We start from the raw sequence: 13,144 nt of genomic DNA, 5'->3' as shown, positions 1-13,144 counted from the left end.
AATTTTCACACTGATTTCTGTAGGCGACAACACATTTGTCGTGCCAAAATCTGACCTTTATGTCTTCATTAAATGATACATCTTTTTTTAAGTGAAACAAATATATTTTTGTACATTCGACATCATTTGGGAGGGTCTTAGCTTTCATATGAGCCATTTCTGAAACCAATTGAATAATTAAAAGTCGGGTTATTCGCAATTGTTTCTACAAAATGGATAAGCGACAAGACTTTGTCGGGGCCTGTTCACGTTCTGATTAGCAACAGGCTGGCAGCAGATACAGTAGTTGTAGTAAATAATATTAAAGATCATCATAATTACAATCATCATCGTAATAACAATATCAAAGGCAACAAGTCGTTACATGCATAATATTTTACCGTTAGTATTTTTTGAGAACCGGACACATGAAAATGCAGGGATACCTTCCAAAACACAGCGGCAACCTGGCTATAAAAACACCCGGTTTTTGTGGTGGCACAAGCTTGGTTCCACATCTGCCTTCATGAACATGTTGTCCTCCCCTGTTGCGATGATGGCAGATGAATGCGGGATTTCTAAATTGTCTTTTTTAAGGGATTTTGATGAGTAATGTTACTCCAGCTACACTGTTGTTTTGAATGGAGAAATTCTAAAACGGAAGCTGCTTGCAGATATCAGGAAGTAAGCAGGGCCCCCCCAGAATTGATAAATCTAAATTAAAGACTTTTAAGACTTTTTTAATGCCATTTCAACTGAAAATGAATACTTTTCTTGCACCCATTAATTAGATCATATTGAATCATATTAAATAAAGCACTGAACATCAAATTTAACCTCAATTACTAAGTGTGTTTGACAAAAGAATGCACAGATATTGAAGGTACAATTAAAACACATTTAAAGTAACATTATAAAGTCTGTCAGAATTTTTTAAACACACACACGCACACAATAATTATGGACAAAAAGAGGAGGAGGACAGGACTCAGACCAGCCATCTTCTGTAAAAGGCTAGCCGCTAGTGCACCTGCCAAGACCCCAGTGAACATGGCTAACTCTTGAGTTAAAACAGCGAAATTCACATTCATTCGAAAGGCAAACCGAAATGTTTAAGCAGGTCCACTGCCTTCGCATGACCCATAAACTGCAACCTAAAGTATCTGGATGTAACTTGAGCCCCTATCACATACTCAAAAACAACGGGAATATCGCGGGACTTAACCGTCCAGCAGTTGTGTGTGAAAACAATTTCCTGTGTCGACTGACGTGGGAAGCAGTGTGCGTGAAAGCAGGCGTTAAATTCCCGGGTCACAGCAGATGGCTGATGACTTAAATATCATAGCAGCGGCCGATGTAACTTCCTCCCTCTTCGCAGTAAGAGGAAAAGCGGTAAACAAACATCGCAATTATAAACATAGCAAGCTGGAAACAGCTAAATTAAACTAAAAACATGACCAAAATTAAAATGTCAATTATTACGTTGGGCCGGGCCAGGGTTCTTTCTCGCTAACTTTTTGAAATAACTATATATTAACAATGTATGAATGATAAACTAAGGAAAACTTGTTATAAAATAAATAATTTGGATAAAAAAAGAAGGCGCTGTATGGTCATTTCAGAGCCAGAGCGTGCCTATACGCCCTTTTTAATCTTCCCCTCTGCGAGTCCGGAAGACCGCATCTGTTTAATTATATTTAACACATTTTTCCAGCGTTATTTTGTTGTGTAAATAAATTTATAATGATCATAAAAATATGTTGTCTATTTAAACATTAAGAAAACGAGCGTTTTTTTTTTTTTTCTGCCAACTGAGAATTCGTTACAAAAGACAGGCTTTTATGCAGATATCGTCACAAATGTTATCACACAAAATGCGGGTCGGCCTTTAATACCTGCGGACCAGTTCGGGTCGGGCTGGATTTTTTAGGCCCGATTTTACCTCTATCTTAAGGTCTTGATGAGCTTAAATTGGCTGCAGTTACGCAGTCGGGAATGCTCTCTCTGGAAAAAAACACGATTTGACCAACATTATGTTTAACAAACTTTTTTCCAGCGTTATTTCATTGTGTAAATGCATTTATAATGATCATAAAAATATGTAGAATATTTAAACATTAAGAAAATGCGCGTTTTTTTTTCCTGCCAACTGAAAATTCGTTACTAAAGACAGGCTTTCATGCAGACATCGTCACAAATGTTATCACACAAAACGCGGGTCGGCCTTTAATAGCCGCGGACCAGTTTGGGTCAGGCTGGATTTTTTAGGCCGGATTTTACATCTATCTTAAGGTCTTGATGAGCTTAACTTGGCTGCAGTTACGAAGTCGTGAATGCTCCCTCCGGAAAAAAACACGATTTGACCAACATTATGTTTAACAAACTTTTTTCCAGCGTTATTTCATTGTGCAAATGCATTTATAATGATCATAAAAATATGTAGAATATTTAAACATTAAGAAAATGTGCGGTTTTTTTTTTCTGCCAACTGAAAATTCGTTACTAAAGACAGGCTTTCATGCAGACATCGTCACAAATGTTATCACACAAAACGCGGGTCGGCCTTTAATAGCCGCGGACCAGTTTGGGTCGGGCTGGATTTTTTAGGCCGGATTTTACATCTATCTGAAGGTCTTGATGAGCTTAAATTGGCTGCAGTTACGAAGTCGTGAATGCTCCCTCCATAAAAAAACACGATTTGACCAACATTATGTTTAACAAACTTTTTTCCAGCGTCATTTCACTGTGTACATGCATTTATAATGGTCATAAAAATATGTAGAATATTTAAAAGGTGCGTTTTATTTTTTTTTCTGCCAACTGAAAATTCGTTACAAAAGACAGTTACGACATAGGGAAGGCTCCCTCTCGAACAGAACGCAATATGACCAACATTGTGACAGCCGATGCCGACCAAAAATGACGTAATATCCAAAACAGATCACCAATGGACTCATTTGAAGTATATGAATGGTGGTCTGTTTGGTGTTCAGAATCCACAATACTTCTGTCTGCAGCGTTTTCGTTCCACCGACAAACGGACCCATTCCCGATGCAGAGGCTGGTGGATTCTCCGTTTTGCCGGTTGTGGTGGTTTGGTACGCACGAGTTGCATTTCGATTTGTAGTGCAGTGCATCGTAAAAATTTTATGCGTCATCTTCGTTATGGATTAAAAAAACAAAACTTCGTCACGGATATAATTTACTGAGATGTTCTTGAAAATTAAGACCACGGTGAAAAAAATTCCAGACCTACAACAGCTAATTTAATACTTTTCATACCTTTAATAATAGAAAACTAAATTCAATGCTTTTTTAATACTTTTAATAACCCGCGGGTACCATGAGTAAAGCAGAAGCACCTCGGAAACTTGTCTATAAGAAAAGTAAAACAAGTAATACAACTCGCCCTCTTGAAATATTTAATAGCTCTCAAAATGGAGAAACCAACTTGCTGGGAGATAGTTAATGTCAAAATATAGTACCAATTTAATGGTCAGTCCCCCAATACTCCGCCACTGCCCATCGCGTGCCTGCGTAAAAATGAGTGGGTATTATCAAAAGAGGCACCCGGTGTAAACAAAAAAAGAGCACAAATCCATCACACATTGTTACCGAGTTTTTAAATTCCAACAATTTAAATAGAAAACCCACATTGGTTTCTCAAGTTTATTTGATGTGTGGTCATCAAAGACAATGCCCAGGAACAAAATTCATGAAAGATGGATTTTTAGAAGACATAGCATTATTGTTTCTAAAAACACATTGGCCCTCATTTTTTTTTTAAATAGCAAAGTTAAAAACAAACATAAAGGGATGGACATAAAAAGAACATAAGACAGCTGTGGAGTGCTTCATTTGGCAAGTGTGTTGTTGTGCATCATCCTAATAAACTGACCATTGTTAACAAAAGGGGTGCCTGAATTTGTCCATTGTCCCCACAACACACGCGGACCCCTTTTGCCCACGCTGCCAGGCACACACACACAAACAAAATTAAGCCGGAGGCGGCGAAAAAGAAGCTGGCACCAGGCAGGTTGCTGACATGGCCCCTTGAAAGCAGCACACACATCCTCTCTATCTCACACGCACACACAAACACGTGATACAGTACAGAACGCAAGAGCAACACACTTAAAAAATTAAGACCATTAAAAAAGGAAAAGCACAACAGGCATATTAAAATTAATTGCACGTGGGACAAATTGAAGGAACTTCATGGGTTGGAGTGTGGCAAAACAGGATACAGTACATTCATTCGACAAAATAAAACAAACCAAAAAAAGGCAAATAGAGAATCAAAATCCACTTAAATTAAATTAAACACTTGTTTCTCCAGTTTTCAAAACTAGGAGAAAATGGAGGGTTTCAGTCTTTACAGTAAAGATCCGCGCTGCCCCGGGACAGTTTGTTTTTTCCTTTTTCCAAATGTTTTCTTGGTTTATTTAAAATCTACAGACTCGACAGACCCCGCTTGAACGCGTCAGACAGGGGAGTAGTGGTGCAAGTCCTCTGTGACCTGACACAAGCACAAGTGCACACACGCCCATACACACGCTCGTGCTCTCGCACACACACACACGCGCACACACACAAACATATACTGAGTGCAGTCCTGTCACGCATGAGTGCAGGTCCTTTCTTCTCATCTAGCGTGCTATGCAGGCCTCTTCCTTCTGTACAAAAACAGCCTCCTTCCCTGAAAACCGGAGTCTACGGCTTTCTTCTCTTCCGATATTTTAATTGTATATTTATGTACTCCCTCCTTTCATTTTTTGTGGGACTCGAGCAGTTTGTCAGCCTCGGGGTACGTTGGGTATTTGACAGTCTCGATCTTTTCTTTGACCTTGTAGGAGGGGTAGAGGCCGGTGCGGCCCAGTTTGCGGTTGATGCCCTTGGAGTAACCGTCCCAGTGGTTGCCGGCCACGCCGATCACGTCACCAGGTTCCAGCGGGATGTCCTCGCTGTTGCGGGGCTGGTGGGGGTACACGGCGATCTGATTGTGAGCGTTCTGGCCTCCAAAGTAGTAGATGTCGTCCAAAGAATAGAAGAAGGACGAAGCGTCTGGATGGAGGGTCTGCATGATCTCATAAGCCACGCGGCACACCTGAGATGGAAACCAATCAGAACAGTGATATGGGGGGGGGGGCGGGACTTGCATAACAGGTTTGAAGGTATAGCGAGGTTTTAAAAAGTCAAGAAATCAGATATGGCAGAAAATCGCCAAACCGGTACTTTTTATTTTTAGAGTCTGCGGCCTGCAATATGATCGACCACTTGCAAACGAGACTCGCCGGTGCCTCTGAAGTAAACGGACAGAGCCGATGGGGGAGGGGATAGGGCAGAGGTCACGGAACCGCGGACCTCGGTCCGGTTCCAGACCCCCAAGTTGTCCGGACTGATACACATTGCAACAACAAAAATAGTTTTTTTCTGCGGGTTTACAGAGCGGAGGGTGGCAACCAGTGTTGTTAATAATGGCGTTACAATATAACGGCGTTACTAACGGCGTTATTTTTTTCAGTAGTGAGTAATCTAATGAATTACTTTTCTCATCTTGGCAACGCCGTTACCGTTACTGAGGCGGGAAAGGCGTGCGTTACTATGCGTTACTAAGTTGGTTGAATAAAAAAAGTCAGAGAGACGGACTCACGGAAACGAGAGCAGAGCAGGAGTGGGGAAGACGCCGTTGCAAACGTGATGCTAGGTGGCTACAATAATACCTGACTGTAGCCTACAAACTACGCCCACATGATACGGTAGATATCACATATTATAGAACTAGATGCAAATGGTAGCCACGGCTGCATTGGCAACATGTTTAAGGACTACATGCGTTAGTAAACTGCCGCCATCTTAAAGCAGTAGACCTCTCAGGAAGGCTCTGTTGTAGAGATCGTTCCTAGCGAACCTACTTTTTTTTTTTTTGCTAATCTAAAATGGTCCTAAATTGGCAAAATTTTGACTTAAATCTATCTTTAAATGATGAAACAGTTTTAAACCCCTACATATGTTGAAAGTAGACAGAAGGGAACTAATGCAATAGCGGGAGCAATTTTAACAACTTTAACGGTTGATTCACAACTTTAAATGACTTCCACACATAGCAAAGGTTACTATCTAGTTATCGCAATACCCTTGTGTCTAGTTAAGTGGAGGGTAAAGAATTGGGCTAGGGCCAATTGTCCCAAAAACCCTTTAAACTTCACATTGTGTGACCTTTTTGTTTTTGTTTTTGATTTTTTGTTTTTTTGAGAAAAAAAAACAAAACATGAAAATTATCACTAGTTACTTTGCCAAGTAACTAATTACTCTTAAATTCAGGTAACTGAGTTACTAACGCAATTACTTTTTGGGAGAAGTAATTTGTAACTGTAATTAATTACTTTTTTCAATTAACAACACTGGTGGCAACAAACAAAAACCTTAGCGGTGACGCGCGTGAGCCAGCCAATGGGAGTGAAGCATTTGAAAGTTATTTTTAGAACAGCATGGCTTACACTCGCTTTCCAGACTCTGCCGAGTAACAGCCAAAAACTGAGCCGAATAAAGTTGGAGAAAAGGCGAAAAGGTACGGCAAATGGCGTGCTCAAAACGACGCACGGTTGATGCAGAAAACAGAGTGTTTAAGGAGGAGTAGACCAACACATTTTTGTTCATTTTACCTGGCGGCAGCGCATGACTCATCTGTTCAGAGACGGTGTTCTGCCAAAATCTGCTACATCGGCGAAACGTCCTACATTACTCGAATTTGACACTCAAAGTACTACTGTGCGCGCTAAACTTGTTTTGTTTGGATGCATACAGGCAGAACATACTAAAAATGCCTTAAGAAAATACTTAAATGCAGTTATACCAAATAAGGACGGTTTAAATACGCTACGTGACTAATGTGGTCAACTGCTTCAAAGCTAACACATAAAAACACAATGATTAAAAGTATGAGAGGGTAATACATGTAAAAAGTATTTTTGAGGCAATGAAAAGGTTCTAAAAAACTAAATGCAAACAAAAATAGTGAGTACTCGCTGCTTCTGAACGATGCGCGCATGCGTTCGGATGCTTGCGCAAGCGCGCTGAGCGTTGTGTAGACGTTTCGCCGCGTAGTAAGGAATGGCCGAACAACGGTAGCGCTTATAAAAAGCAGCAATTTGAAAAGGCACTATTAGACGAAGCACGCAGCTTTTTCGCAAAGTTTCCCTATGAACTCTGCCATCCGTTCTCAAAAAATAGTGGAACGAAGGGCTCAAGTTGATCGCTTTATTATTTTTTCACTAATTAATTATTATTAAATATTATTTATTACTTACTATAAATGTATTTTTTATATTTTATTTACATTTTTGAAAGTTGTAATTATCAGCACGGCCACGTAAAGACACGTTTGTATTTTTTGTAAAAAAAAAAGCATTACAAATATTTCCGGACCCGAGATTGTTCTAGTTTTTTAATTTCGGACCCAGAGGATTTTTAATTCATGACCCCTGGGATAGGGTATCTTCACTACAGACAAGCCAAGTAGACGCTGTTTTTTTGCCTTTTTGTTAATTCATCTTTGAACCAACATTTTCTTGAGTTATGTTTTACAGTGATTTTATGTCTTATCATTTTAAAGCCACTGAATGATTTGTTAACTCACTTGAATTGTCAATAGAGGTACCTCTACTTACGAAATTATTGGTTCTAGAAGTAGTTGTGTAACTTGAAAATTCTGTAAGTAGAGACACGTATTCCCATGTAAATTCCCTAATCCGTTTCAAACTCCTCAAAATTTAGACATAAATCTTTTATAATGCATAAAAATGCATCAAAACAAATATCAAATGCATGTTACAATTGCACGGTAAAACAAAAAATCAGAGTTGTGCATAATGTATACTGTCAGAAATTCATAGCTTCTTACGTAAACATATCCAATGTCAACATTTGAGCAAAATGTCTTTACGTTATTTGAATAGTTTGAACCAAGTGCTGTTGCCCTGGAGAACTGCTTTGCTTGCAAGTTGAGTGAATACGCCATAAAACTTGAAATTAGACAGAAATCTAGTAAAATATGAAGACACAGGTTTTACAATATCACAGGTTTTATGGGAGCAAGGTGTTTTACTTTGCCACCATCACTAAAAACTGCAAGGGAGGAGACAGATGTGCCTCAGCATAAGCATTCTTGCGTCAGCTTAAACATTTGGGAAAAGGCAATATTTTAATTTTTTATCCTGCTAAACCTAAACACATCTATTACGAAATAATGTGTATACAGTGGTACCTCTACATATGAATTTAATTCATTCCAGGAGCTGGGTTGAAAATCGAAATGGTCGTATGTTGAGCCGGATTTTCCTGTAAGAATACCTCACAATTCAATTTGTTCCACAGCCTAAAAACCTATGCTAAATCGTTCATAAATACTGCAGGTACAAATACAAATAGCAATTACACAGAGCAGAACAAATACATTCTAAATACAAATCGGAATAACAATAACATATTAACAGTAATCTAATAAATCAGGTTCTAATGTGGCGGTTGTGTTTTTCATGCTGTTCCTGAACAGACTGATGAGAAAGTGAGAGAGGTGTGGAAGAGTTTTTACTTCACTTGTAATGTTTTGTTGTTGTTGTTGGAATCGGCTACGGTGGATAGAAGCCGTGTTGTGTTGTACAAGTGTGATGAACGGCAAGCCATTTATGTGGATCTCAATCACAGACTCGGAGACCAGAAATAGCGAATAATTTTGTATTTAATAAAAGGTACAACAAAGGAAGCATGCCAAACACTACGCAAATTTAACAAAGTCCAATAGAAAATAGAGCACAAAAACCAAAATGATCAAGGTAGGATACTGCCGGAGAAAACGTTGGAGAGCATGAAGATGAGGGCACACACAGCAGTAAGCAAGGTAATCGTCCGACGCAGCTGACAGACACAGGCGTCCTTAAATACAGTGCGCTCCTAATGCGTCAACAACTGAGAACACAAACGTATCACAAAGAACAAACATGTCACAAAGAACAACTGAGAACAAAAACATGACAGAATCCCCTCCTGAACGGACGCCCCCTGGCGGATGACCTCGTTTCGCAGAATGGAGAGAGTGGAAATCCCCGGAAGCGACAGATTGAGAATCCAGGAGTGGTGGATCCGGGAATGGTCTTCAGAACCGTAACCCTCCCAGTCGACCAGGTACTGCACCCCTTTCCCCCCCTTTCTGGAATCGAGAATCGCACGCACCGTGTATACCGGCGCACCATCGACCACACGAGGAGGAGAAGGAAGCACTGGCAGAGGATTTAGTGGACAGGTGGCGACTGGCTTGGGAAGAGAGACGTGGAAAACTGGATGAACCTTAATGGAGCTGGGCAGCTTCAGCCTGACTGCGACTGGATTCACTACAATAAAAGGACCCACGAATCTAGGACACAGCTCCCTAGAAGTCCCCGGAAGAATCAGATCCCGCGTGGACAGTCTGGCCTCGACGATAGGTTGGAGTGGGGCTTCTGTGGCGGTCAGCTATCCGACGGTTGCGGGCTGCCGAGCGGACCAATGCAACCCTTGCGCCCCTCCAGACCGTATAAGCCCTCTGGATGTTCATACTCCACGCATGGGAGGTGTGATGGACCAGGAGGAAGGATGCCGTTGACAAACACAGGTACCCATAATAGTGGCCTGACGTGGCCCCAAAGGCCTTGCAGAATGCTCCCTAATCCCGTCCTCTGTCAGATACGAGAGCATAGGTAAATGCCATGATTTTGAAAAACGTGCGTTACCAGCAAGCCAGCAGTCTCCAGAGCAGAGGGGAACTTCGGGGGCGCGATGAAGTGCGCCATCTTTGAAAATTGGTCCACTACTGTCAAGATGACTGAATGACCCCTTGAGTGAGCAAGGCCGATAATGAAGTCCAGAGCCACATGGGACCAAGGCCAAGATGGAATAGGCAGAGGAAGGAGCAAACCCGCTGGAGAACGATGACTTACCTTGCTGCAAGCGCAGATGGAACAGGCCGAGACATAATCCATAACATGCATGCCCGACCATCAAAACTTTGCGAACACAGAAAGAATGTGCAATACACACCGGGTTCAGTGACTCCACTTTAGCACTGCCGTACGCCGAGCCTCCGAGACAAACAATTTGCCGGCAGGCCAGCCACCAGGTACCTTAACGCTCTGCAAGGCCTCCTCCACCAAGCACTCGACCTCCCAAGGCAGTGCACCAATGATGAGGTCCCCAGGAACAATCGTCTCCTCTGAAGACCCCTCCTCCGCAAGTTAATGAAGTCTCGACAGTGCATAGGGTTTTACGTTCCTGGATCCAGGACGGTAAGTAATGATGAAGTTGAAGCGGGTCATAAACAAGGCCCAACAGGCCTGCCGCGAGTTGAGGCGCTTGGCGGCTCTGAGATACTCAAAAGTTCTTGTGGTCCGTGAATATCTGAAATGGAACCTCTGCTCCCCCCAACCAGTGCTTATTCGCTACTTCTAGTCTCTGAATCTGTAATAGAGATCCACATAAACGGCTTGCCATTCATCAGAATTGTCCGACACATCTGATCTTCTTCTTCTGTTTATTTCCGGCAGACTCGATAAGACACAGGGGTCCTTAAATACAGTGCGCTCCTAATGAGTCACAAAGACTGTGTGCTCTTTACTGCATCACAAAGAACAACTGAGAAACAAACATGTCATAAAGAACAACTGAGAACTAAAACATGGCAACAAGCTCTGAAATAAATGATTAAAAACCGGACGAAACTGACGACTTCCTTGCGGATGTTACAACAATAAAAATAGTCACTTTAACTTATAAAGACTGTCGAACGGAGGTCGGAGGAGGTATGTCGAGATTGTAGACATATTCCATCATTTCCATCTTAATTTCAAAGGTAAGCGTCACCTTTTTCATTTTTTCCACCACATGGACCTTCCAACCTTCTTGGAACCCATGTTGATTTGTCCGACAAGAAAATCCGCCATGCTGCCGTCTTGCGAGAAAACAATGAAATTGCGACACTGTTGTAAATCGTCATATTTCAAGCATGCCGTCATATGCCGAGACAAATTACGAGTCAAATTTTACATCGGCTGTCGAAAGGATCGTATGTCGAGGTGTTCGTATGTCGAAGTACGACTGTATTATGAGGTATTTACATTTTTGTTTGCAATAGAAATGTAATGACCACTTCTAATTGTACTGTACATTAAGTGAAGTAAATTTGGCTTTCAGAGTCAAAATGTGCATGAACATTCATAGGTGAACTGAATTTGACCTTCTCTCAACTTTTGAATGCAGATATCCTACTGTTTAAATGTTTCGGTTCAGTTTGCACACTGAGACTCAGACGACACATAGCAACTGATCCAAAGTTCAATGATCAAACAGGATGTTCTCAGAGGGAAGAGCCACTGAGCTTAGAGTGTCAGAAAGAGTCAACAGATTGTTGCAACAGACATATGGAAAAAGTCACAAAGAGGCTTAAAAGTAGACTTGAAATGTAACTGTCCATTTGTGGATCATGAGTTCTGTGAATTTTGCCGTTCAGTTCCTTTTTGAAAAACTAGTTGTACAAAACTCAACTGCATTCAAATGGTCACGTTGGACATTCTATCTGAGGTCTTTTGTAAAGTCACACTGGGTTTCAGGGTCTTCATCACACAAAAACTAAATATCCCAAACTCTTTGTGAGTACTGTTGTACAGTTTTGTCAAAACAAAAGCCTAAAGAACTGTCTTTTACTTGCTTTGTTGCATCCCCCTTTCCCTGCTCCCCATAATTCTATTAGGAAGAAAAGCTATTTGACTTACACCTGGCAGACATGCGCCTCTTTGATTTGGGAGTTATTTCAGTTCATTCATTCTAACACCTACCACCAACTTCAGCACTCAAAAGTCATATAAACGACAAAACCTGAAACAGACGTGAAGAATATTCCAGCAAATGCATTGTTACAAAGGCAATTGAACAAAACATTTCTTGCAGTGACTCTTTCCTGAGGTAAGCAGAAAAAAAGCCCTTTTATGCGTTTAAAAAGCTGTTAATATGCAGTCTGGATATGTGCCTATTACCGGTGTTAGAAATTTAAGACCTATTTTCAAGGTATACCGTGGTATGAAAACGTCAAGGTTTCAAAACCGCAAAAATTTGCCGTCATACCGTCCCTGAGACATTAGCTATTTTTTTGTCACAAAAATGCATGGAGAAATCCCTCGCTTGCAGCTGTAAGGCTCAACCCTCCCCAAACGGTTGTTGCTCAGTGTCAGTCAGCTATGCTACACGATGGCTGGAGGAGATGAAACTCCTGAACTTTTTCCCCCATCGAAGAAAACGAAATTGTTTGTATGGGAATACTTAGGGCCAACCGGCATGTATAAAATGTTTGCGGAGGGTGATTGCTGAGCAGGCAATACCTCCAATATGATTTTGCATTTATACAAAATTAAAGGTTAGTAAACACTGTCATAAATGTTTCCCATCCGGCTACGAGAGTTAACTCCAGTGTGTTTAGTGTGTCTACCGGCAGTAAAACGTGTTTTTTTTTTTCTCTCTGGTAACTGTCTGCGTTGAGAAAGAGAGTGGGTAAATAATGTAAACATGATACGAGTCATACACACGTGCTTTTTATGGACAATAATTAAATTATTTTTGTTCTGATGGTAATAATGTTGAGCTGTGGCTGTGGGTTTAGGCTCACCTAAAGGACTGCATTTATTTTAATTTTATCTAGAATAATTTGTCGTTTTTTTTTATTTATTTTTTTTTTTTTAAATTATTTTAGCTTAACACTATACTTATGGTCCAACTTGCTGATATGTTTTGAAAAATAAAAATCCTGTTCAATGGAAAAAATATCTCCCATCAACACATTTTAGAGCTGTAATTGCAATACCGTGATACTGTTATATTTTGGCTTAAGGTTATCATACCGTCAGAATATCATAACGCCACATGCCTAATGCAGTCAATTGCTGGTTAATGATGGGTGCACTAACCTGTGAGGAGAAAGTGCACACCAAGAAGTCAGTCTGGGAAAGAAAATGAATGTCCAAGATGACTCCTCTCAGAGAGTTCTCAGTGTAGCGGTTGTGTAGGCCCGCTGACCACGAGATGGAGTTGTCGCTGATGAACTCATAATCGGGATACCTAAAGAGGGCAACAAGGTACCAAGAAA

The 13,144-nt window shown here is 40.9% G+C and overlaps 1 protein-coding gene and 1 long non-coding RNA gene across 2 annotated transcripts in view; one reads left to right on the top strand and one right to left on the bottom strand.

Annotated features, from left to right (window-relative positions):
* Nucleotides 1-804: 804 nt before the first annotated feature.
* Nucleotides 805-13,144, bottom strand: part of fut8b (fucosyltransferase 8b (alpha (1,6) fucosyltransferase)) — a 232,348-nt gene continuing 220,008 nt past the window's right edge. The window contains exons 9-10 of the mRNA XM_057822895.1: nt 12,966-13,116; nt 805-5,086 (exon numbers count right to left, since the gene is read on the bottom strand). Of these exons, the coding sequence (XP_057678878.1) occupies nt 4,748-5,086; nt 12,966-13,116 (490 nt within the window). The 3' untranslated portion in view covers nt 805-4,747. The remainder of the gene's footprint in view (nt 5,087-12,965; nt 13,117-13,144) is intronic.
* LOC130907607 (uncharacterized) overlaps nt 10,566-13,144 on the top strand; it is a 65,315-nt gene continuing 62,736 nt past the window's right edge. Inside the window, exon 1 of the long non-coding RNA XR_009061505.1 lies at nt 10,566-10,861. This is a non-coding gene — a long non-coding RNA (uncharacterized LOC130907607). The remainder of the gene's footprint in view (nt 10,862-13,144) is intronic.

Source organism: Corythoichthys intestinalis, chromosome 19, assembly GCF_030265065.1.
Source record: "Corythoichthys intestinalis isolate RoL2023-P3 chromosome 19, ASM3026506v1, whole genome shotgun sequence".
Lineage (NCBI taxonomy): Eukaryota > Metazoa > Chordata > Actinopteri > Syngnathiformes > Syngnathidae > Corythoichthys > Corythoichthys intestinalis.
This window is presented reverse-complemented; position numbering and strand designations above follow the sequence as displayed.